We start from the raw sequence: 27528 nt of genomic DNA on the forward strand, positions 1-27528 counted from the left end.
CACTCACTACCGTTAAGGGTATAAATCCTGCTTTGATTTGCCTTTCCAAAATACAGCACCTCACATTTATCTAAATTCAGATCCATCTGCCACTTCAGTCCATCTGGTCAAAAGATCCCGTTGTAATCGGAGGTAACCTTCTTCGCTGCCCACTACACCTCCAACTGTGGTGTCATCTACAAACTTATCTGTACCCTCCTTAATCACATCCAAATCAATTATATAATGGCAGAATATAGTGGACCCAGCACCAATCCTTGTGACACACCACTGGTCACAGGCCTGTAGTCTGAAAAGCAACCCTCCACCACCACCTTCTGTCTTCTACCTTTTTTGAGCCAGTTCTGTATCCAGATGGTTAGTTCTCCTGTATTCCATGTGATCTAACCTTGCTAGTCAGTCTACCATGAGGAACCTTGTTGAATGCCTTACTGAAGTCCATATAGATCACGTACTCCACTCTGCCCTCATCAATCCTCTTCGCTATTTCAAAAAACTCAAATCAAGTCTGTGAGGCATGATTTCCTATGCACAAAGCCATGTTGACTATTCCTAATCAGTGCTTGCCCCTCCAAATACGTAAATCTTGTCCCTCAGGATTCCTTTCAACAACTTGTCCAGCACTGATGTCAGGCTCACCAGTCTATTGTTTCCTAGCTTTTCCTTACTAGCTTTTCTTAAATAGTGGCACCACGTTAGCTGACTTCTGGCATCTCACCTGTTACTCTCGATGCTCCAAATATCCAGCAAGGGGCCCAACAATCACTTCCCTACTTCCCATAGAGTTCTAGATGTACCTGATCAGGTCCTGGGGAGTTATGCACCTTCATGCATTTTAAGACATCCAGCACCATCATCTCTGTAATATGGATATTTTTCAAGAGGTCACCATCTATTTCCCCACATTTGTATCTTCCGTATCCTTCACCACAGTAGACATATGCAAAATACGAGTTTAGTATCTTCCCCCATTCCCTACGGTTCCACACATGGGCAGCCTTGGTGATCTTTGAGGGGTCCTGTTCTCTCCCTAGTTGCCCTTTTGTCCTTAATGTATTTGTAAAAGCCCTTGGATACTCCTTAACTCTATTTGCCAAAGCTATCTTATGTCCCCTTTTTGCTCTCCTGATTTCCCTGTTAAGTACACTCCTACTGCCTTTATACTGTAACTAAAACCTCAATTTCTGTAGTCATCCAGCATTTCCTAACAGCCTTGCCTTTCACCCTAACAGGAACATACTGTTTCTGGACTCTCGTTATCTGACTTTTGAAGGCTTCCCATTTTCCAGCTGTCTCCTTACCTGTGAACATTCGCCCCTGATCAACTCTTAAAAATTCTTACCTAATAATGTCAAAATTAGCCTTCCTCCAATTTAGAACTTCAACTTTTAGATCCAGTCTATCCTTTTCCATCACCTATTTAAAACTAATAGAATTATGGTCGCTGCCCCCAAAGTGCTTTCCCACTGACACCTTAGTCACCTGCCCGGCCTTATTTCCCAAGAGTAGATAAAGTTTTGCACCTTCTCTAGTAGATAGATCCACATACTGAATCAGAAGGTTTTCTTGTACACAGCTAACAAATTCCTCTCCATCTAAATCCTTAACACTGGCAGGCCCAGTCTGTTTGGAAAGCTAAAATCCCCTACCTTAACCACTCTATTATTCTTACAGATAGCTGAGATCTTACAAATTTGTTTCTCAATTTCTTGCTAACTGTTGGGCTGGGGGTCTATGGTATAATCCCACTAAGGTAATCATCCCTTTCTTATTTCTCAGTTCCACCCAAATAACTTCCCTGTAAATATTCCCAGGACTATCCTCCCCAAGTACAGTCCTAATGCTATCCCTTATCAAAAATGCCACTCCACCTTGTGTCTCGGGGGCCCCCTCCCCCATCCTTCCTACAGCATTTGTATCCTGGAACATGAGGCTGCCAATCCTGTCCATCCCTGAACCATGCCTCTAATTGCTCTGACGCTCCAGTCCCATGTTCCTAACCATGCCCTGAGTTCATCTGCCTTCCCTGTTAAGCTTCTTGCATTGAAATAAATGCAGTTTAATTTACCTAATTCTTTTTTCCTGCCTGCATTGTTTGTTTGACTTGCTCCTTTTCCCACTGAACCATTCTCAGATTGATCTTTTTCCTCACTATCTCCCTGGTTTCCCCCACCTTAATAGTTTAAAACCTCCTGAGCAGCTCTCGCAAATGTCCCTGCCAGTATATTGTCACCTTCCAGTTCAAGTGCAATCTAATCTTATACAGGTCACTTCAACCCCAGAAGAGATTCCAATGATCGAAAAATGTGAACCCTTCTCCCCTGCACCAGCTCCTTAGCCACTCATTCATCTGCTCTATCCTATTCCTGCACTCACTAGTAGCAATGGGAGTAATCGAGATATTACTGCCCTTGAGGACCTCCTTTTTAAATTCCTGCCTAACTTTCCTATATTCTCCCTTCAGAATCTTTTTTTTTTTTGTTCCTGTGTCGTTATTTCCAATGTGCACAATGGCCTCCTGTTCCCTTTCATCTTTGAGAATATTCTGTACACTCAGATATTCTTGATCCTGGCCCAGGGAGGCAACACACCATTCTGATCTCTCACTGTCAGCCACAGAAACATCTGTTTGTTTGCTTCTGACTAGAGAGTCCCTATCACAGTTTTCCTTCCATTACATTAGAGCTGGTCTCGGTATCAGAAACTTGGCTGTTCGTGCTACGTTCCCCTGAGTCCATCACCCTGTACGTTTTCCAAAACCGCATACTTGTTTAAGCAAATGAAAAAAAAAGCTGGAGAAACTCAGCAGGACTGGCATTGTCTGTGGAGGGAAAGCAGCGTTAACACTTTCGGATCCATTCATCTTATTCCCAAACTATTAGTAGCTAGGAAAAAGTGGTGTTTGTGCTGAGGACCATAAAGCTTGAATAAAAGAAAAGCTGATGATGGAGGCCATAAATTGGTGGGAAACAACTGCCTGTTCTGAAAGCAGCCTGTATTGTTACAGATGTGGGGTGTGTAAGGGACTAAAAGAAAGTATTGAACTTGATGTTGAAGTTCAGTGAGATGCTATTTTGCCAGCTTACACTGACCTTTGCTCAAGCACTGCAGTCGCCCTGAGATGGAAAGACTTGCCATGGAACAATGTGTTGAAGTGACCGGGAACTGAAAGCTTGACATGATTTTTGCGTTCGGTTGCCCAATCTTCATTTCGTCTTCCTCATCTAGAGGAAACCATTGTCAACTGCGAATACAGTGGACTAGATTGAGCGGTGCACGTAAATTGCTGTTTAATCTGGAAGATGTATGGAGCCAACACATCTGCTGTAGCCACAGAAAGTGTAACACCCGCCTGTTTAATTCCACACTCCTCACTATTTAAGGCTCCAGACGGATGGTAGAATTAACCAGGCGGGTGTTACACCTTCCGTGACTGCAGCAGAAATGTTGGGCCCCAGACATCTTCCAGGTTAAGCAGCAATTTAGCAGCACTTCACTCAATCTAGTCTATTGTATTTACTGCTCAGTGTGACCTCTACATTTGGGAGACAAAACACAGATTAGGCGACCACTTTGTGGAACACTTACATTCTGTTTGGAAAAAATGACCCTAAGCTACAGTTGCTTCCCTTATTAGCAGTGTTCCATGACCAATGTTTCTATCTTTAGCCTGCTGCAGTACTTCGACAAAACTTAGCACAAGCTGGAGGAAACAGCTTCTTGTTTTCCACTTTAAACCCTGGAGGCTGCAGGGCCAGTAGAGTTCAATAATTTTAGTACCTGAATGCCAGTTTTGTTTGTACACTTATCCACCCCCCACACTCTTGTCCATTTCAGTACAACCAGCACTTTTTCATCTACTTGTGGTCCTTATTTCCAGCTGTACTTTCTCCTGTACTACTACCCTCCTCAGCATATATGCCACTTTTCCCTACTGCTAATAACTCTGAAGAAGGGTCACTTTACTTGAAACATTGTTTATTACTTTGTGCACAGATGCTACCAGACTTGCTCAGTTTCTTCAGCAATTTGTTTTGCTCTCATTTCCAGCATTCAGTTTTCTTTTATTAAAGATGGTTATGGTGGTTGATACTGGATCAGTGGTGCTGGAAGAGCACAGCAATTCAGGCAGCATCCGAGGACAGGCAAAATCGACGTTTCGGGCAAAAGCCCTTCATCAGGAATAAAGACAGAGAGCCTGAAGCGTGGAGAGATAAGAGTTGCAGTGGGAGAGAGACTCCCTGAGATTCTTGTAGAGAGAGGAGGAAAACTTCTTCAAGGCAGGCATCCTTGCAAGAGGATTCGCAGTAGGGTTAAAATCAACGAGGTAAAAACAATGACTGCAGATGCTGGAAACCAGATTCTGGATCAGTGGCTCCCAGGTACCTATTGTACTCTATGCTACTCCATCCCCACCCCCACCCTCCTCTAGCTTATCTCTCCACACTTCAGGCTCTCTGCCTTTATTCCTGATGAAGGCTTTTGCCCGAAATGTCAATGCTGCCTGAATTGCTGTGCTCTTCCAGCACCACTGATCCAGAATCTGGTTTCCAGCATCTGCAGTCATTGTTTTTACCTCTATGGTGGTTGATAGTCAATCACCTCAGCTGATCACTGTAGGAGTTTCTCAGTTATGAATTCATTGAAGTGGACCACTTACAAACATTAACTGATATGAAAGTCCATCAAAGCTACTACTTGCAAAACTGTGAAACTTATGTTTTCATTCCATAATGGGCAATACTGCATCTTTCAAAGGAACTGCAAGGGAGTAAATATTCTAATTTCTTAGGGTAGTGTCTTTAGTTGCTTCCTTAATGATTTTCATTCTATCACAAGGTCAGAGTGTGGATGCACACTGCACTGTATTCAGCATCATCCACAACTCCTCCTCCAATACTGAAGCAATCTGTGTACCTCTGCACCAAGACCTGGCCAGTATCCACACTTAGTGGCAAGAAACATTATCTTGCGCTGGTGGTGACAATGACCATCTCTGACAAGAGAATTGAACCATTGCCTCCTGACATTGAATTGCATTCCAAGCAACATCCTGGGGATCACCATTTGACTAGAAACTGAACTGGACTAGCATATGAATACTCTGGCTACAAGAACAGATATGTTTTGTAATCCTGCAGCAGGCAATTCCTCACCTCATTCCCTAACCCTATCCATCTGCAGGGCACAAGTCAACAGTGTGATGGAGTACACTCTACTTGCCAGGATAAGTGCAACTTCAAGATTAAAGAAGTTTGCCATCCCTCAGAGTAAAGCAGCCTACTTAATTGGTCCAGCATCTATTACTGTCAACACTCACTACTTTCACCACCACAATCGAAAGAATGTGTATGATTTGCAGGTTGCACTGCAGTAACACATTTGAGGTGCCACCAACAGCCTCTAAACACTCAAATTCTATTACCTCAAGATAAGGGCTGGAGAAACATGGAAGCACCATCTGCAAATTTCCCACCAAGCCATACTATAATGTGTCTTCCTTCACTGGGTCAAAATCCTGGAACTTAGTCTTTGTGCACTGTTGCTGTCTCCATATCCTAAGGACTGCAGTGTTTTTTAAAAAGGCAGCTCTCTGCTCCCAACCACCGCAACTGCTGCCACATCTACTTCAGGCCTTTTGTTTTGCACCCTAAAATCTCTTCACTCTAATTCTAGGCAGAGGTCTTCAGCTGCCTTTTATCCCAGGTTAAAATTCCATCTTTTTAAATTAGTTTCCTCTCCTAAGGAAGACCCTCTTTTAAATTTGACACTGAGCTTTAGGGCTTGCATTTTCAGTTTTAGATATACAGCATGAAAACAGACCCTTCAGTCCACTTTAAACCTATGCTATCTAGTTGTGGACTCACCAAGCCCAGGGAAAGACCTTGTCCATTTACCCTATCCACGTCCCTCATGACTTTATAAATCGCTAAGGTCCTTCGTCAGCCTTTGATCCAGGAAAAACAGCTCCAGTATATTTAGCCTCTCCCTACAGCTCAAACACTCCAACCCCAGCAATATCCTTCAATCCTTTCTGAACCATTTCAAGTTTCACATCATCCTTCCTATTGGAAGAAGACCAAAATTGCACATAGTATTCCACAAGTGGCCTAACCAATGTCGGCCGCAACATGACCTTCCAACTCAGTACTCAATGCACTGACCAATAAAAGAAAGCATACCAAACACTGCCTTCACTATCTTATTTACCTGCCACTGTACTTTCCAGGAACTGTGAACCTGCATTCCAAGGTCTCTTTGTTCAACAACATTCCCCAGAACCTTATCATTAAGTGTATATGTCCTGCCCTGATTGCCTTTCCAAATTTCAGAACCTAGAATTTAATTTAGATAAATGCAATCTGCCTTTGTCGGGTTTTTGTTTGGTTTGCGTTTGCATTTGCAAAGTGTATTGGGGGTTTTTCTATGTAAAGTTGTGTACCACAAGCTAAATTATTGCATGTTTAAAATGCATTATGTAATTGTGGTTTACTTTATTTCATTTGATTTTGATTTTCAAATCTGAAGTTTAATTTTGCCTGATTGTTGAAAAACTTGGTAATTGTGATTTTACCTTATTTTCAGAACATTATGCAACTATAAAACTAAGTTTCTGCAGCAAGGATGATGGAACAGAACTTCAAGTGGAGTGCAAAGGTGTCCCAGTGGGGGAGGAAGAGCAGACGAAATCAGGGTGGCAGCGTTACTACTTTGAAGGCATTAAGCAGACTTTTGGATACAATGTACGATTGTTTTAAAGGGATGATCTATCTGAAAACACCTAGCTAACTTATGAATACCGAAAAGCTTTAGACCTTTGTTCATTTCACTGTTCTGTTCATTCTGTTAGTTAAGCTAACCTGCAACTATGACAGTGGATATTTTCAAAAGAATGTCCTTTTTTTATTCCAGCAGCCAAAAATCTCCATTCAGTTAAGTACAGCCTTAGAATGGGAAAGAATGAGAGTCAATTGTGTCAATTGTGAAATTGAGATCTGAGAATTTTCCACTATATTGTAGAGATGTGTAAAAGACTAGATCTCATCACCAGTAGTGATTGCAACATACTTTCAGTTTTCATGTTTGTGTGGATTGAGTACATGAAGAGCAAATGAGAGATTAAAGAAGTTTCTTGCCTTCCCTTAAGTTTTACTTCTGCTTTCTGCCCCTCCCTTTCCCCCTCCCCTCCTCCTGTCTTCCCCCACCTCTCCCACCCACCACCACACTAACTCACCTACAAACCATAAATCTCTCATTCCCTTTTACTCCATGTGCAGTATTTGCCTTCATCTGTGGTATTTGCCTACTCCCAAAATCTGAAAAGGGCACCTTTACCTTTTTGCAGCTATTCAAGAAAAGCAGATCTCAAACCAACCATCTGTTTGCATCTGATGCTTGTTCACTGATAAACTCAGTATAGCAATGTGACAGTGACAGGATCAAATAAAAGCTAGGAGTGGAAGAAAAACTTTACTGATGGTTTGTTTTTGTCAAATGTAATTATTTTAAATGACTGGTGGATTAGGTGCTTTACGTATGTTCTAATGTAATTGCTGTGTCTAGCAAAAACTTTTCAGTTGGGTTTCAGTTATGAGTTCATTGAATTGGACCACTTACAAACTTTAAATCATATGAAAGTCCATCAAAGCAACTATTTGCAAAACTGTGAAACTTGTTTTGTTTTCATTCCATAACAGGCAATACTGCATCTTTCAAAAGAACTGCAAGGGAGTAAATATTCAGATTTCCTAATTTAACACTTTTTTTTTCCCTCAAAAGTCAGCTTGAAATTAAAAAAAACTAATGAGCACATAGAATAGGTAGTCTTGATACTGGCATTGGAAATGCTAGAGCAGAGCATTGTGCATGTTTTTTTTTAAATTTGCCTTTCAAATTAGAATTATGCAGTTTGCTGAAAGTATGAGCTAATAATGACAGGCTGAAGGAAGTACAGCATTTGAAAATCTCCAGAGTACTGAGGTTCAATATTTGAAAAAAAAAACAAACCACTGAAAATAAATCTGAGTTAAGTAGGAACATAAAGCAAGAGGAATTGAGTTAGAGTGGAGGTAGGTGTGAGTGGAAAAGAGAAAACTTAAGTGAAACTCTGGAAAGAATTGCATTTTAAAATCAACTAGCAATGTCCTAGGGAAATTTGATTTCACTGTTAAATTGGATCGTGAAGAAAGAACTAGGTGCTACAAATATAAGGTACTCAACAATGAAATTCAGAAAATTTGAGATAAATCTGTGGCATTTGAAGCAAGTAGCATCAATTCATTTTAAGGAAATCTAGGTAAATATTAGAAAGGAATAGAAAAGTCTGGTAATACACAGCAGGTCTGACAGCGCATGTGGAGAGAAAACAAAAGTTTAGAATCAACTGGGGGAAGAAAAGTTGGATATGTAATAGTTTTAATCAAGTAGAGGATGAGTAGCAGGTGAGCTAGAGTAACAATTGCCTATGGGAGGTGGTTGGGAGAGATTAAGTGACAGCAGGGGTTATAGTGCAAAGTAATTGCACACTTGACAGTTTTCTGCACTTGGAATTTGAGTTCAGCAATTTCAGATCATCTACATGTTTTAGTTTTTAATGGCAGTTAGTAATAATATTGTCTGTTCCCTCTCTCATCAGATTTTTCTAGTATGGAGGGTAAAAGGTAACTCCCTTTTTATTTGTCTTGCCAAAATTATTCCTTTTTGTCATTTCATCTTGATTTCCACAGCAACTTTTTTGAAAAAAAGATTGCAGGTGAACAGCCATTTTATTCCAGCTGACAGCAGACTGGGGCAAATTATCCAGGAGTTGATTGCAATTCAAAACAAACAAGATATCTCCTCCTCTCCACAAATTGCTGACTATGTTGTGTGCCTTTCAACTCTGTGAGAAAGGTTTATTCAGATTGATTGGATCAAACTACAAGATTTAATTCGGGTGACTTATGCATTGTGCTTTTTGTGGAACTAAAGTTTTTTTAAGCCTGCTCTCGAGTTGGCAACAGTGGATTGGTAGATATTTGATTAACATACTGAATTGTCTGAACAGTAGGTGTAGGTTGGTTGTCCATTCCCATGTACATATGACACTGTGACAACTAACTTTATTAAATACAATTTCTACTTAACATTTGTGTGCCTAGATTTCCAGTGTCTTGAATGTGCCAATTAATTGTTTTAAGCATAGTTTTAGGTTTTTGGTTACAAATTAGTGTGAAGGGAGAAGGATTCTGATAAAGGATAACATGAGAATAATCATGAGTCTTGGCTCAAAAGAATGGTGTAGATTTAACAACTTGCTGAGAATTTTTTCTCTTACCTTTATTACTTTTGCATATAACTTTACATCTATATCTTCTTGATCTTCTTCCTTTTAGAAGTAAGAGAACCTTCTCTCTCTCAAATTTTCCCTCAGCTACTTCTCTCCAAGGAGAATAGTCCCAACAACTTCACTGAAGTTTTTCATATTTGGAATCATTCTAGTAAATATTTCTGTGCTCAACTGTGGATGTAGGTTTGCTCGCTGAGCTGGAAGGTTCGTTTTCAAACATTTGACACCCTACGAGGTAACCTCTTCAGGGAACCTCTGGATGAAGCACTGGTGGTGTACCCTGCTTCCTATTTGTTTGGGTTTCTGTGGGTTGGTGGTGTCATTTTGTGGTGACATCATTTCCCATGGGGTGGTAAATGGGATCCAAGTCAGTGTTTGTTTCTAGAGTTCCGATTGGAATGTCATGCTTCTAGGAATTTGTGTGTGCCTCTGTTTGGCCTATCCTCGGATTGATGTGATGTCCCTGTTGAAGTGGTGTCCTTCCTCATCAGTATGTAAAGTGAGTGGGTTATGTCTGTAACTAGTTGACAATGTATCCTAACCACTCTCCCCTACATCAAAGACCTATCGGAAATGACTGTCAGACTATTCAGACTCCTTGGCATCGTGGTAGCCCACAAACCCACCATACATTAAAACAGCAGCTGATTAATTTGAAAGACCCTGTGAGAAACAAAGCTCACTCACTTCAATAACTTCAGTCTGAGACAAGATCTGAAGCAAACAATCAGTATGCTTATACGCTTGCAAGTGTGGTGCCTAAAATAGACATGCAGAGTTTAGTGAGTACATATCTTATAGGATACACTACTCCAAACCCAGTGCCCATACTATTGTTTATATCTTGCCTTATCTGGCCTTGTGCATAACAAAAGTATAAGTTTTACTTAGCCATTTCACCACATCCTGCTGTGGTCCATTGTTAGGTATATCTTCCTTCACTGCCATCGGTTTCCCTTACTTGTTTCCTCCCATTCCTCAACCATGTTGAACCTTATGACCTTTTTAATTGGGGTTTTTTTTTGTTTTAGCGGAAGTGGGAAACAGATGCTTATAACTACTGTTTGTACAAGCATATCTGGCTTAACCTACATCCTCACAGCACCTTATTTGTCTGTAACATCTACCATTGTTTACAGGCACATTTCATTCTTGTATGCACATTTTAGCTAACACAAAAACAATTATTTCCTTCAGTTTTCATTCTTGTTGACTCAGCTCTTGGTTGAAACAATTATATACTGGTGAGTTCATTTACATTGCACAAGTAATTATGATTGCAGAAGTAACACTACTTTACCTATACCCCACAACTCTATACAGACAACAAGCAAACTAATGTCATTGACAAAATACCTTGCAAGCACTGTAATAAACACTACATTGGACAAACATACAGAAAACTAGCCACCAGGATACATGATGATTACACAAAGTTCATCTTTTGTGATAATTCAAATACTGAAGCTGACCATGTTCAAGTGCAAAAGGATCTGGATGACATCCAGAGGCAAGTAATCGTCCTACCACAAATGACAGGTTGAGACAATCTAACCACTGTCCCTTGACATTTAATGGTGTTACTGTCACTGAATTCCTCCACATCCTGGGACTTATTGACCAGAAACTGAATTAGACTCACCACATAAACACTGACAAGAGCAGTTCAGGCTAGAAATACTGCAGCAAGCAATTCTACAGTCTACATGACACAAGTGAGGAGTGATGGAATACACTATGTATAACACAGGAGAGGTGATGAGTAACCCCACAGACAAACCTTTCACCATAGATAACTTGGGGCCAAACTCTCTGTTTCCATGTTGCATTACTGATTCCAATAGCTTTGCTTTCTTTGTGTTGCATAATTATGCTCTATTGTTGAAGAACATCAACAGCAGCTGTCACCATAACTTTTTTTTAAAAAAGTGATCATCAAGATAATTCATTGAGACTTGAATAATGACCCATATTCAACTCCAAAGGGCTAGCTCTGCATGTTGCTGCTCCCATACTCACCATGTTCTCTGCTCCGCCGCATAATTGCGCTGCAAACCCATGGTCACAGCAGTGCGTACCAAGCAAAAGGGGCAAAGGCCCAAGGTGAGAGATTCACTGCCCCCATGTACTGAGTGGTGCATGGTGCTGCTCATCAGATACTGCGAACTGTTTCCACTCTCCCACTGTTGCAACAAGCATAAGATATTGGGAAGCACTGTTGCTTTTTCTACTGATTTCACCGTACACCGCTTGTCACAGTAGCTGGTGGGAAACCACTCTGCTGGGAGTTGAGAAAAACAAGACAATCTCATTGAAACAATTGTTCAGCAATATCAACTGGGGTCATAAATCAAATCTCAATGAAACATTTTGATTGATCACAATTTTATTTTTAGTTATGGTGATAGCTGTTGATCTTGAACAACTGAGCTGAATTATGCAACACAAAGAAAGCAAAGCTATTGGAGTCATACAGTAAACACAACATGGAAACAAACCATCTGGCCCAACTTGTTTATGCTGACAGGTATCCCAAACTGAACTAGTCCTATTTGCCATTTGGTTCATAACATTTAAGACATTTGGAAAGGTTATATGCAAAGGACAGCTATAATTGTACTTACCTCTATTATTCCTCTGGCAGCTTCCATACATACACCCCCTGTCGCCTTAAACCTATGCCCTCCAGTTCTGGACTCCAGTAGCTTTGGAACAAGACCTTAGCTATTCACCACCTCATTTTATAAACCTCCATAAGGTAACCCCTCAGCCTCCAATGCTCAAGGGGAAAAAAGTCCAAGCTTGTCCAGCTACTCCTAACCCAAACCCTCCAGTTTAACAACATCCTTCCTGCAGCACGATGACCAGCAATGCATGCAGTATTCTATAAGTAATCTTATCAATGTCATGTGTAGCTGTAATATGACATTCCCAACACCTATACTGTGCTCTTAAGCATGCCAAACACTTCCTTCAGCACCCTGTCTATCTATGACACCACATGCAAGAAACTAAACTTGCAACCCTAGGTCCCTCTATTTAACACCACTCCCCAGGGTCCTACCATTAACAAACAAATCTTATCCTGGTTTGCCTTACCAAAATGCAACACCTTATATTTAAATAAATAAAACTCCATCTACTACTACTTGGCCCATCTGATCAAGATCTCATTGTACTCTTAGAAAATCACCTTCACTGTCTGCTGCAAAGTTTGGTGTAATCTGCAAACTTAGTGACCAAACCTCTTACATTCTCATCCAAATCATTGTTATAAATGGTGAACATGAGTGGACATAACACACCTTGCGGCATACTGGTCGCAGGCATCCAGTCTGAATAACAACACTCTAGTACCATTATGCGTTCTACCATCAAGCCAATTTTGTGTCCAATTAGCTATTATTTATACCACAGGTAGAAAGACATTAACAACAATAGCAAAACAAAGTTTTAGCATTTTTCCCCCATTTTTTTACAGATACTTAATTCCAGAGAAATTTCACTGCTGTCATAACTCACTGACTTCCTATTTAATTTGGGTCATGGAGATTTGAATACAATTCCTTTGAGTACACAGACATGAAACTTTAACAATTTTGGTGGCCTAACACTTGAGGATTCCAAAGTCTCCTTGCGTAAACACTTCAGAAACTAAAACAGTTCAATTCTCATGACCGGGGTCACTGCCTAAGGACAAGGAATAGGGTATTAAGACTGAGATGAGAAATCTCTTCACCTAGAGAGTGGTGAGCCTGTGGATTTCTCTACCACAGAAAGCAGCTGAGGCCAAAACATTGAGTGTCCTAAAGAAGGAGTTAAATGTAGTTTTTAAAGGCAAAATGTTTGGGGAGAAAGCAAGAACAGCATATAATCAGCCATTATCACATTGTATGATGGAGCAGGCCCAAATGGCTGCCTATTTCTCGGTTTCATCAAATTGTCAGATCTGTAACTATTCTGAGAATGAGATGGGATTGCCTTAAGTTTACAAGGGGTCGGTGGGGATACTAGGAGAAAGTGAGGACTGCAGATGCTGGAGTACCAGAGTTGAAGAATGTGGTGCTGGAAAAACACAGCAGGCCAGGCAGCATCCGAGGAGCAGGAGAATCGATGTTTCGGGCATAAGCCCTTCACCTCCACAAACAATTCCAACCAGAAAGGCACTAATAAAATGTACAGCTTTCACCAGTTTTGCTTCAGTGATCATTTCTATTAGGAAATGTTACTAATGTTCTTAACTTTGATTAATTTTTTTTTAAAAAACCAAGGTTTTTGCAAGTTGTGTTCACACACGCTTTGGCACGAGATCACTTTTGGTGTTAGGTTCATCCATTTGATGGAAGTGGAGAGCTTTCGAGCATCTCTGTTGGATTGTTCATTTTAAACTACAAATGTTCACTTTTCTCGTACCCTTGTTTCCCACTGCTTTGAAGGAGAGCAATTTCCATTGCCTCCACTTGTTAAATTTGACAATAGTTGCAGTCATAAATTTGATCGTTTGGGAGTGAACTTTGGCTATTGAGGTAATGGCATAATATGGAGCCTAATATGGATATCTTAGAGATTGCCTTCGTACCACTGACCATTAAGGGTGAAGGATCAGGGTAAGGAAGATAGAGGGTAAAAAAAAGACACCAGAAGATAGAAACATGATTAGATGAAGACAGTGGGTACAAAGAAAAAGCAGGTTAAAGAGGAGGTTAGTGAGATCAGGACAGTTGTCAGGAGAAAGAGAGAATGGCAGATTCAGGAAAATGGAGGTGGTACTAAATTGCTCCAGTGTCACCTCGCCAGTCAAACCAATTAGTATAACTACTTAACATCCATTCAAATGGCTATGTTCACATGCTTGCAATGCATCAAAAAGTAACTAAACCATGATAAGCCAAGATGTTAATGAAGCTTGATATTTGCCTTTGGCAAGAGTCAAAGCAAAATACTCTAAATCTGCAATAAAAATGCACTGTACCTATTCAACAAGTCTGTGGAAAATCCCTTCATTCTTACAAAACAATATTAGAAATAGGAATAGGCCAGTGGAAACAATCTCCCTGCTTCTATTCTAATCATTCCTTTCATAATTTTATGCTTCTCGAAGACTCCCCTCATTCTTCTACATTCCTATGAATATAATCCTAGTCTTCTCAATCTGTAGTGAACCTCCACTGCACAGCAGCATGCTGCAGTTCTTCATCATTTCAAAAAATAGGCCATTTTGCTGTTATTCCCACCAAAATGGATGACCTCACATTTACCAACATTGCACTCCATCTGCCAAGCTCTTGCCCACTTGCTTAACCTAACTGTATACTTTGCAGAATTTCAGTGTCCTCTGCACTCTTTGCTCTGGTTTCAGATTTCCTTCCCTAAAATTAAAAAGGAACCAGATGAGGTTTCACATCCATTTACAATTATGGAGTTAGCATGGAAACAGACCCTTTGGTCCAACCAGTCCATGCTGACCATAATCCCAAACTAATCCAACCTGTTTATGCTTGGCATACATCCCTGCAAACATTTCTTATGAATGAATGTATCCAAATGTCTTTTAAATATTGTAACTGTACCCACATCCACAATTTCTTCGAAGTTCATTCCATAGACAAACCACTCTTTATAAAATAAATGTCCCTCATGTCCATTTTAAATGTTTCTCCTCTCGCCTTAAAAATATGCCCTCTAGTCTTGAAATCTCTCACCCCAGTGAAAAAACACTTGCCATTTACCTTATCTATACCCTTTATGATTTTATAAAGCTCTTCATGGTCACTCCTCAAACTCCTTCACTGCAGCCTTTCTTTATAACTGAAACCTCGCATACTTGGCAACATCCTTGTAAATCTCTTCTGAGGCCTCTCCAACATCATAATATTCTTCCTATAACGGATGACCTGGCCACCATATTCCAGAACAGGCCTCACCAGTGTCCTGTACAATCTCACCATGACATTCCGAACTCCTATAATCAAAGGACTTCACATCATATTTCACTCAGAGTGAAGGGACGACCCTTTACAACTGAGATGAGCAGTTTCTTCAGGCAGAGGGTGGTTAATCTGTAGAACCTTTCTACGGAAGGTTGTGGAGACAACTCATTGAGTGTATTTAAGGCAGATAGGTTCTTCATTAGTAAGGGGATCAAGGGTTAGAGGGAGAAGGCAAAATGGGGTCAAAAAACATATCAGCCTTCAAATAGAGAAGACAAGATGAGCCGAATTATCTAATTCTGCTCCTATACCTTATGGTCTTAAATGTTTTTAAATGAAGCTTTGTAAAGAGGCCAAAATGTCAGTGAAACCTTTCTTCCAGTCAATGTTGTGCCAACGTGTTATGGACAGTATTTGGGGTACGTAGATCAGAAACATGACAATGAAGTAGCACTAGTTATGAAAGACAACAGGCATCAATCTTGACTCAGTGGTAGCATAAAAATCTTGCAGTGTCCTTATTACAAGCAGCGAAGGTGCCCCACTCTGACCATGTTTGAGCAAGAAGAGCTCCCTCCCCCACCCCCAAACCAACATGGTCAGCCAGTGTATGCAGTATGGACAATCTTCTCATGGAACACTGCTCTGTACAAACAGGGCTGTACCTCACATTTGAACCATGACTGCATTTCACAAAAAGCTCCTCATTTGGCACTGCAATCATGCCGTGAAAACTCAGGAACACACAAAAAGATGACAAGAGGAGCAGTTGACTTAAGGCAGTTTTTTTTTTAATATTTTAGTCCCAGATATGGGACAGAATATTTATACATAAAAAGGTACAATCAAGCACTCCAATTAAAGAATGCTAGCCAGTGCTTCAAAAAGAATTAAATGAAGTTCTTCACAAATCAGCATTAAAAGATCTTAGTTACAGTCAACCAAGCAAGCTCAGTGAGGACTATACATTGTAAGTTCCACTGATCTAACTGTTTCCAAATAGAATACCAGGTATGAAAGAACATCTCTCATGCATACATAACACTCTGTCTCTCTCACACATTCATGGATCTTTAAAATGACAGTTAAGTTTCTAATTACTACAATCGTCAGACAGTTAAAATCAGCTACAGGAATTTTTTTTTTCAAAAACATCCAGGCATCAGTATTTTCATTAAACCCAGAGATACACTTGCCAATAAACAGGGATCACTAATTGATTAGGATGGGGTAGGGATGGTTGAGAGAGAAAAAGGTAAGACTGAACATTTTCTTAAAACTGAAAAAAATGTATTAACTTGTCAAAAATGATTGCTGTCAATACATTTCCATCGCTTTTAAAAACGTTTTTTGGTTGCTATGTTTAAAAATTAATAGCTATTATAGAAATTGGTCCCTCTCTGTAGTCAGTCTACAACACACTATGCTTGAATATGCAATAATGCTTTGACTGCAATTCTGACAAAAAAGGGAATTGTTTGAAGAGGTTCATATATTTAGGTGTTTCCCCCCTCTCCCATCCATATCTTTGGGCCCTGAAATTTGTCCACCTTCAAATGATTAGTTTGAACATTTATTGTTAACTATGTATGTTAATGACATTAAATAACAAGTACAGAAGACAGATTATTAGTTTATGCTTTCTTATAAGGGCAGGAGTTATAGCTGAAGTACAGGATTAATTTTGAAAGATAAGTTGCTGAGAAAAAAGAAAAAAAAATCACAGAACAAATCTCATGTTGGCTGTGGAGTGGAGAGAATTCAAAATGATGAATTGTCGTTGCTCTTCATTAAGCGAGACCAGCTTCCTCACAGTGTCAGTAACTCCAAGTCAGAATCCAGAACCACCATACCACTAAACATTTTAATAAAAGCAAACAGTCCAAAAAGCATATGCTCTCTGTGTAAATATCAAGCTTCCTGAAATAGTCACTTCCTTTCATATAGGAAAGAGAAGCTCTCCCCAGTGGATTTTGAAAAGCTGAAAACTGGCCATTCACATACCACCCAATCTTGCACAGTTATCCAGCCGTGGTTGGACTAGCCTCAAAACAGGAAAACATCAAGATCAGTTTCAATAATATTACAATTTAAAATGCATGGAGAATACTTCACATAAAACTCATTCCTCAAAGTATAAGGATGGTATAAAAAGAGTATTGAAAATAGTGTAATTAAAGCAATCACAGAAGGGTTTAATTCGCCCACAAAAGGACCATGTTGTATTTATCCAGAATAATGGAGAGGAAAACTGATCTTCTGGTCTCGGTAGAGTGCTAACATAAGCTTTCCAATTATCCACAAGCTTTGGAATCAGAATGAGTTTCTTGTTCTTTACAATTAAGGACATAAATAATGTGTAGATCTGCAACTAATAAATGTAGGATTCATAGATCAGCCTCTTTGTCTAATTGTCATGCACTTGTAAAACAAAATACCCATTACTCTGACAGCTGCAAACAAACCCCAGCTCAATTTCATACTATTACTTCGTTCCACATTAAAATGACTACCTGGGGCAACTCAAAATCAAAACAATGCTCTCATTCTTGTCGCTTTGTAAGGGAGCGCAGGAAGTGGGGAGAGAATTTCCAGAAATAAACAACTGGATTTTTGTTTGGTAGAAGAAGTTTTGTCTTTGTCTTTTCATCAAAAGTGGGCACGTAAATGCATCAGGAAGCCTCACCTCTTATGCATTTGTGTAATGCATACACAGGTAGAGAAGCAGATCTCAGCAAAAATTACCTGCTCATCTTCCCATACCCCAATGATTTAGAAACTGAAGGGAGGGTGTACCACAACTTGCCAGGCTGCTGACATGTCTGCATGCACTAATTCACACAAGCTGGAAAAGGCTCAAAGATTTGTGCAGCTACTGTGCAAAAGCGCATTCACTTCAAAAAGAAAATGTAAAGCAGTAATGAATAATCACACTGTCTCTTCACACATCAACTCATTATATTACTGGATATGATAAAAATGACAATATCCCTGTTCTCAACAATACTCCTATTATGAACACTTAACCTTTAAAACAGAACAGAATACAATTAGAAACTAGACAGACTATATTTAATCAAAAAATGCTCAAATTTTGAACATTTTAAATACAGTCCTCTCCTGTTCAAGCCTTTTGATATGAAAACTGAAATAACAAAATGCTCACATTTATTGATTTGAATAAAGTATCAGAAGTCAAGGTCAGTTTCTGTCTTAAAAAAAATTCTGATCCATACAAATAAGAGCCAAACACTTATTATCTTCCCAATTGATAATGATGCAATGTAAGAAGAAGGGCTTATGCCCGAAATGTCGATTCTCCTGTTCCCTGGATGCTGCCTGACCTGCTGCGCTTTTCCAGCAACACATTTCCAGCTCTGATCTCCAGCATCTGCAGACCTCACTTTCTCCTCAATGATGCAATGTACTCTAGCCAGTACAGTGTAAGACAGCAAAACATCTCAGACTGAGGGAGACATTAATCTTTCCGTACTCCAGAACATAAACAGAAGTTGAATCTTTTTTGTCTTGCACTCATTAAAGACAGCCAAACTTCAAATTGTCACAATTTATACCACAGGAAGAAAAGAGATCCTGATTGGCAAGGACTCTGCCTCTCCCCCAATGATAAAGCAGTAGGAAATATTCCATGACCAATCTCAACCAGAGTGAAACTACCAAACAACCAATCAGTACCTTTTTCCTCCTGTAATACAAATTGTTGTGATCATTTACGATTTTGCATTCTTGCAGTTATGCTGATGAATGCAAGATGAAAAAGCTTCTGGAGATTCTGTTTTCAGTGACATTGTAACCACAATGAGTACATCTTGCAGCACCAGTTTATGGAGAAGTACTGCAAAGCTGGTCACATGGAGAAGGAAATTAAAAGGATTAAATTGGCACTGCTGACCAAGTCCAGATGGGCCAAATGGTTACCCATAAATTGAATGTCCACAATCCTAATGATAATCTTGAGATAAAGTGACTGATACATGGATTCTCAGATGGAACAGTAGAGGCAGAGAACTCTGGAACCATTTTGAGTACAAACTAATTCTGCATTTGGGAAGTGAAGGTGACAAAAAAAAAATTAAAGAATTTATGGTCTCCTGGCTGGGTGAAATGGTTTTCCTCCTATGTAAATATCACCATTTACCATACTAGTAAATTCCAATGTATAAGTTTATCTGCCCACCTCCTCCCCCTTTTAACTCGCATAATCCAACACTAGCATAGCTTCAAATCTGATGATATACTGGCTCTCTGTTCACTGGAGCTTGTTTTAAAGCAATTACCGTCAGAAATTATGAATGGCAATGGATTGGGAAAGGGGGAGGTGCAGTCAGACCTGGGTGTCATTGTACACCAATTGTTAAAATAAACATCCAAGCTTGCAGCCAGTGGTGAATGTGGCAAATTAACTGTTGACCTTCATAGTGAAAGGATTCGAGTACAAGAACAGAGATTGCTGCAACTGCACAGGGCCTTGATGAGACCACATTTGCACTAATATGTTGATAATTGGAACTGTGCAGCTTTATATTCACTTCTTAAATTATATCTATTCAATTACAATCATGCGTTAAAGCCTACTGAATAACACATCGATGAATGAAGCCCATCAACTCCAGAGTTCACTGAAAGCATGCCACTGATGGCTCTTATCAACATTGAGTAGCAATTTCTAAAATCATCTTCTATTTAAAATATATAAAATACAATTTGCACACTCCATATCTCAAATCTGCATACCATGCTCCTACAAAAAAACTCAAAAGAAAACGTGGAATAAGGTCTCTCTTTAAAGCAGTAGGAGATGGCGAGAAAGTGCATATCTCTACTCCAGACTAATTAGTAACACATCCTAGTTAGAAAGAGATGAGATTCTCCTCTGCTTCCCTTACTTCTTGGTGTCTATAACCCCTTATTATAGAAAATAAAGCAAATTACTTTCTACCCTTTCCCCTCCCTCACAAAAGTTCCAACTGAAATAAGTAAAATCAAAAAAAGTCAAGAGAATGGGTCTCTAACTATAAAACAACCAGTCCATACACACCCAATACTGCAAAACAAGAAATGTTGCGAAAATTAAAGCAAACCTGTACAAGTTGAAATCTTGATTGCAAACAGCAGTATCTATCAGAGAAATCACTTGTGTTGCTAGTCACTTTTTTTATTGAAAAACGCACCAAAACATAAGAGGTGCACATAAAAACACACATGCAATCACACACACCCTTCTCAAAGTCACAACCACAGTGGCACACACTTTATTTTAAAAAAAAGTTTAAAAAACATTGAGGTCCTTCTGTATTCGGGTGACTCCTCATGGAGGAAAACTGAATAGTTTAAAACAAAAAAAGTAGCAGAATTATATGTTAAACAAATCGCAGGTTAGAGTACAATTCAGTTTAAAAATAAAAATACAAAAAAATGAAAGAAGATACACTGCATGACACACTTACCAATAACTACCATCTAATTTAACAAAAATCTTATTAAAAAAATAACATTTCTGTTCTAGGCATCTTAATTACAGGCTGTACAGATTTTTTTTTCAACAAAGTTAGGGAGGTACTTGACTTCTGCAGGTGGACGCAGGTTGCTTCCAATTTCCTGCTACAAATTCAAATCAAATAAAACATTTCTAGTATAGTGTAAATCAATAAAGTTACACAGATTCTTAAACAAGACTTTCTGTACAAGTAATGAAAAGACACAGCAGTCCATAATCACCTCCTTAAAGCATTAAATGTATCTAGACACACACAAGAGAACCAAAATTTACATGCACGCATACTAGGTGGACAACACTATCTCTCTGTATGCATGTATATACGATACACTGCAGGCAAAAAACAAGAAAGCTTATGTTCCTGTGACAGCCATGAAACAAAAATTAATCCTCTCAACTGGAACAGCTTGAATGTGACATGGGACATAGGGAATGGAGTTATACTTTAAAATGAAATTAGCCATCTTTCTCTCAGGCAGGCTCATTCTGAACAAATACCTCAAATCCAATTAATTTAGATTAAAAAGTTCAGTCACAAAAAAAAATTAGTAAAAGTCAAAAGTAGCATACACACTGGTATAGAATGCAGCTGCAGAAATTTTAGGGCTAATTTAAAGGAATTTTTGGAGTGATCAAAAATTTGCGTACAAGTTAAGTATGCATTTAGCATAAACTTCTTTGTATTGTGAGTACAGCATTTGCACCTGAATAAAAGAGTCATTTCTGGATCTAATGAATGCAGACAGGGATACCAGCTTTATAAAATAAATCTAGTTCTACAGCCCACTGCACAAAATGCATTGCATTTATTCCATACCTCAGTGACCCCAGAGTGTGGGAACACCTCCCAACCTTTTGAACAGCCAACAGCCCAGTTGAAATATCTTTAATAGCAAGCAGAGACAGCTGCTGAAACGGTGATTTTATGTAAAGTAGGGAGGGAGCAGAATGAAGAATCAATCATGTAACATCCTCCACCATTAAATGTATTTACACTAATTCCACACTAAGAGAAATTAATTCCAACTGTTTGAATCATGTGGGCTACATTAGGATCACAGGGAGCATGAACTGCCCTCCCCTCAACCAGCAGCTCTCACCTTACCATTTGAGTAAAGTTTAACTTAAAAGTAGACCAGACACCATTTCGAGATTTTGCGGTTTTAACAAAGGGAAGTGCAAACTAGGCTTCCCTTACTTATTTTTTTTTTGAGGGTTGGAGCAGAAGGAATGAGAAGGGAAACTAAGACTAAACAAGAGTGGAATGATTGGGATCAGTTTATTTTCTCTTAATGATTCAGTGTTGGAGGAGTGATGGTTGAGTGGCAGAAGGGTGTATGCAGATTTGGTTTCTCAGAATATATCTTCCCTGGCCCCTTCCTCGATTGTGCATTCCCGCAACTTGGCCCTACTCTGTGTTTAGCATCTTTGCTCAGCAATTCAAAGTGATGGACTGAAGCACATTTGACAGCATCAAAACACTGTGGATTATTGAACGTTTTCAGTCAGATTACATGGTCAGAATGCAGCTGAAACTGGTTGAATGACCAGGAAAGTAAACATCAACTTCTGAGGTTTGGTATATGGAGGTGGAGGTGATGGAAATCTCCTCTTTCCCCATGCACTGAAGTGCCAGGGTTCCCTCTTTTGGACCCAGTAGTGAACTCCCCCTATCCAGACCTCTGCTGCTTAGAAACTAGCAAACACAAAAAAAAAGTTTACATCAGACACAATAATATCTTCTATCTCCTTCCAGAAAAAAAGTGGTAATTGGCATCCACTAACTCCATAAATCTCTAACTAGATAGATTTTTGAAATCAAAAAAGTGAATTCAAATTCACGATTGGGCAGGGATTGCACACAGGTGAGATTGAGTGTGTTGTGGGGGTGGGTAGAACATTTGTGACCTATTACTTGGCGGAGCATGCTTTGGGGCATAACATCCAACTTCTACTCATGGTTATGATTGTCACTTAAATATTTTATTGGATAAAAGCCTTTAATTCGGTATGTGTGGGCAATGGGATTTCACACAAATCAGTCAATTTGCTTTAAAAAAGGGTGAAACTCTGTCATAGGGCAAACCTGAGCAAAGTTTCTTGGGGGAAATGCAGGAAAAAGAGCCAACACTGCACTTTCCAGAGGATTGTTAAGTAATGAAGGCAAGACCACAAGGCTAACTCAAGTTGACCCTTTCATAAACACCAATTTCCTCCCCAACAGCCATGTGGACAATATTCTACACGGGCACACAAATGTTTTTTGCACTTTTGGCATCAAACAACATGTTACTTAAAAACTGGGTGTGTTAACATTCATTTAAAAAATTTCCAAATCTCCGTGTCATCCAAACAGAATGCTCGTTTTCATACCAACAAATTAATGCTCCAATCCCAATCCAACCCAATCCATCACCTTTCAAAGCTTCCACAGAATACTAAGCTGCAGTGAACCCTGCCAAGATAAGACTACGAGCTAGGAACCACACAGAGAATTTTATAGCATAATTAGTTAACATGAGCAGGTTATAAAAGAACAAACTGTACGCCTCAGCCTCTCTTTCACCCAAGTACGACACATTCATTCAGGTCAACGAAAGCATCGCCCAAACAACCAATCAGATTCAATCTGAGCACAGTCAAATATTGCATTTTGCCTCAGTCTGCACAAAACATTGTGACTTTTAAAGCATTCTGCAGAGACCAAGTTTATGAAGCTCACCAGGCTGGGTTTAATATAAAACTGAACTAGAGAATATTTCGAGAAGTTCTACATCATGGTTTAAACCATTGAGTTAGCTCAAGCTGTACAACACCATACGACCCAAAGTGGAACACTGGCTGCAGGTTTAGTTGTCAACAGGTTCTTGATTCAGAAGTACAACTTTAACCCGGGGAGGAAACATGAGAAACAGTGAAGCGTTCTCTAACAATACAAAACTCTCTCCTGAGGTAATTGCAAGGAAACAAAACATACAGGCTGGAATTTCAATTTTTAAGAAGTCCCATCACATCAAACCGATGAAGGATTTGTTCCATTTGCTATCCCAATCACACACATTCACTCGCTGTCCTTGCCTCATTCGTTTCTCAACCCCACCCCCAAACCCCACCCTCCCTTTCCCCATCCATTCTTTCTGGTAACACTTTGGGTTCATTCAATCACACATTTCCTCTGCTATTTCGTGTGGGTTTAAGATCCCTGGAACAGTCATTTGAAGCTTTCTCTTCTCCTCCTGGGCCTGACGCAGAGCTGTTTCCCTCTCCTCCAGGAACAGGTCTGAAGTGTCTTCACCACCAAATTCCTAACAAGAAAAATAAAACCAAATCATCATCACAGTTACTATTCCATTCATAACTCATGTGAAAGCACAATAAGCACATGTGGCAGCCCTGCCTCCCATCAGAATTTTTTCTTAAAAAGTTTCTGATGAGCATCTGCTGTCTGATAGAGAGGGAGATATCGAAGCATTGTTTGAAACCAATATAACCCTTAAACAGTGATATTCAAGAATAATTTAAAAATGCACATAGCACCTTAACTTGAAGAAGTGTCTTAAAGCACTTCACATGAGCATTATATGACAAACGCTAATTCAAGGTAACCAACAGCTTGCCAAATAAGTAGCATTTAAGGAATGCCTTAAAGAAGAAAAACAAAGGCAGAGATGTGGTGACCTTTTGGGAAAGAATTCCAGCACTTTGAGCCTGGGCAACACAAGGCACAACCACCAATGATGGAATAATTATGAAATCAGGAATCCACGAGGGAATATGCTTTGGAGGGTGGTGGTGCTGATAAGAGATGACAGCAATAGGCAGGGTCAAGATCTTACAGCGATTTGAAAACATGCACAAGGATTCAACACCACACCTAGCCTAAACAAGATACTTGCATTTTAGGAAACCGCACGTAGTTCTAGGAGGAGTCCGAACCACAGCTGAACGTGGTGACGGATACACCTATTGGATTTGATGCCACCAATTTCTTTGCTGGGTTGGGTTCTCGAGGGCTGACTTGGTCTAGTGGCCATGAGAAAGACTTCAAATGTCAGGTCCAAAGGTATTCCCCTGTTAATCTCATGTAATATCAAACACTCCTCAGCATTAACTCATTTTAGATTCTTCCACAACACTGGTTGGACACTGAAAAGGGCTGGGATGGGGACGCAGACCAAAACTGTAAACGAGGGCATGTGAAGATGGGTGAAGAATTGAGCTGATGATGTAGTGGCAACGTCATGACTAGTAACCCACAGCCCCTGTTCAACACGTGCTCAAGACCCACCATGGCAGATGATGAAATTTGAAATCATTAAAATCGTGGAATAAAAAGCCAGCGTAATGGCAACCATGTAACCCATGTGGCTCACAAACATTTTTAGGGAAGGAAATCTGCCATCCTTACTTGATCTGGTCTGCATGTGACTCCAAAGGCACAGCAATGTGGGCGAATCTTAGCTGGCAATTAGTGATGAGAAAAAAATGCTAGACTGGCCAGTGATCCTCACTTCACAAGTGAATTGAATTGTTATAACAAAAAGGAAATTTAGGGAGATAATATTCAGGACAGGATCTGCAGGCCATGGTACAATAAAGGGATAAACATATACTGGTCCTAGATTCTGACAGCATGCAATTTTCATGAGACAGAAGAAAAAAATGAAATCAGGTGGGGTTGGTTGGGGGACATGAGGAGTCAATTAATAAAAGGGAATGGCGAGTGTTAAATTCGCGAGACTATGAATCCAGAGACTATGGCAACGTTCTTGGGACCTGTTCAAATCCTGTCATTGTCGATGGAGGAGTTTGAATTCAATTTTAAAAATCTGAAATTAGGAGTCTAATGATGACCACAAATCCATTGTCGATTGCCAGAAAAATCAGTCTAGTTCATTAATTCATTACAGCGGCATGGTGATTCAGTGGTTAGCACTGCTGCCTCACAGCGCCAGGGACCGGGGCTCAATTCCTGCCTCGGGCAACTGTCTGTGTGGAGTTTGCATATTCTGCCAGTGTCTGTATGGGTTTCCTCCGGGTGCTCCAGTTTCCTCCCACAGCACAAAAATGTGCAGGTTAGGAGAATTGGCCTTGCTAAATTGCCCGCAGTGTTAGGTAAGGGGTAAACGTAGGGGTATGGGTAGGTTGCGCTTCGACGGGTCGGTGTGGACTTGTTGGGCTGAAGGGCCTGTTTCCACACTGTAATGTAATGTAATCCTCCCACAGTACAAAAATGTGCAGGTTAGGAGAATTGGCCTTGCTAAATTGCCCGTAGTGTTAGGTGAAGGGGTAAATGTAGGGGAATGGGTCTGGGTGCGTTGCTCTTTGGAGGGTCAATGTGGACTTGTTGGGCCGAAGGGCCTGTTTCCACACTGTAGGGAAACTAATCTAATAATCTAATCTAATGCAATGTCCTTTAAGAAAGGAAATGGCCACCCTTACCTGGACTGGCCTATACATGACTCCATACCCACAGCAATGTGGCTGACATTTAACCACCCTTTGGGCAATGAGAGATGCACAATAAATGCTGGTCTGGCCAGTGACACACTCATCTCACAGATAAATTTAAAAAGAGTACGAATCCAAAGGTAGAGACATTTTCATCGCCAGTTATCTTCCCCTCTCCTGACCTCAAGATCTTAATGCCTGCTGAGTTGCTAAATCATCAGTGCGGGGTACCCACAGGAGTCTGCCCACACTCATTGCGCAAATCTATTCAAAATCTGCAGAAAAGAATCTGCAACATTAAACACCCAAGTCCAACTATACTCAATGAGACTCATGGCTAGAGTAGGTTTCAATATATGTCCTCAAACATGGAAAATGGGAATAGTAAGATAACAAGAGTCCAGAAAGTCTGTTGCTGTTAGGGTGAAAGGCAAGGCTGGTACGTGTCGGGAATGCTGGATAACTTGAGAAATTGAGGTTCTGGTCAAGAAAAAGAAGGAAGCATATCAGGTACAGACAACAGAGATTGAGTGAATCCCTACAAGAGTACAGGAGTATGAGGGAGATCAGGAGGACAAGAAGGGGACATGAGTTAGCTTTGGTAAATAGGGTTAAGGACAACCCAAAAGGATTCCACAAATACATTAAGGACAAACGGGTATTGGGAAAAACAGGGCCCCTTAAAGATATGCATGGAATTGCAGATGGGGGGAGATACTAAACAAGTTTTTTGAACATAGAACAGTACAGCACAGAACAGGCCCTTCAGCCCATGATGCTGTGCCGACCATTGATCCTCATGTGAGGTAAACCTAATGTACGAACTCTCAAATTTCTGTGACTATATGCATGTTTAGCAGTCTCTTAACTATCCCCAATGACCTCGCTTCCACAACTGCTGCTGGCAACGCATTCCATGCTCTCACAACTCTCTGCATAAAGAACCTGCCTCTGACATCCCCTCAATACATGCCGCCAAACAGCTTAAAACTATGACCCCTCGTGTTAACAATTTCTGCCCTAGAAAAAAGTTTCTGGCTATCAACTCTATCTATGCCTCTCATTATCTTGTACACCTCAATTAGGTCCCTTCTCTTCCTTTTTTCCAATGAAAGAAGTCCGAGCTCAGTCAACCTCTCTTCGTAAGATTAGCCCTCCATTTCAGGCAGCATCCTGGTAAACCTCCTCTGAACCCTTTCCAAAGCATCCACATCTTTCCTATAATAGGGCAACCAGAACTGGACATAGTATTCCAAGTGTGGTCTAACCAAAGTTTTATATCTTCCAAAATGCATAATTTC

The 27528-nt window shown here is 40.1% G+C and overlaps 2 protein-coding genes across 7 annotated transcripts in view; one reads left to right on the plus strand and one right to left on the minus strand.

The window, feature by feature from the left end:
• ahsa1b (AHA1, activator of heat shock protein ATPase homolog 1b) overlaps nucleotides 1–9125 on the plus strand; it is a 44759-nt gene extending 35634 nt beyond the window's left edge. For all 3 annotated transcript variants that reach the window (XM_043697066.1, XM_043697067.1, XM_043697068.1), the window contains one exon: nucleotides 6586–9125. In XM_043697066.1, coding sequence (XP_043553001.1) covers nucleotides 6586–6758 — 173 coding nt within the window. In that variant the 3' untranslated portion in view covers nucleotides 6759–9125. The remainder of the gene's footprint in view (nucleotides 1–6585) is intronic.
• Nucleotides 9126–16032: 6907 nt separating this feature from the next.
• The window catches only part of LOC122553379 (exportin-1-like), an 89823-nt gene continuing 78327 nt past the window's right edge, over nucleotides 16033–27528 (minus strand). For all 4 annotated transcript variants that reach the window (XM_043697061.1, XM_043697065.1, XM_043697064.1 and 1 more), the window contains exon 25: nucleotides 16033–24081. In XM_043697061.1, coding sequence (XP_043552996.1) covers nucleotides 23935–24081 — 147 coding nt within the window. In that variant the 3' untranslated portion in view covers nucleotides 16033–23934. The remainder of the gene's footprint in view (nucleotides 24082–27528) is intronic.

The sequence above is a fragment of the Chiloscyllium plagiosum genome, chromosome 10, assembly GCF_004010195.1.
Source record: "Chiloscyllium plagiosum isolate BGI_BamShark_2017 chromosome 10, ASM401019v2, whole genome shotgun sequence".
NCBI lineage: Eukaryota > Metazoa > Chordata > Chondrichthyes > Orectolobiformes > Hemiscylliidae > Chiloscyllium > Chiloscyllium plagiosum.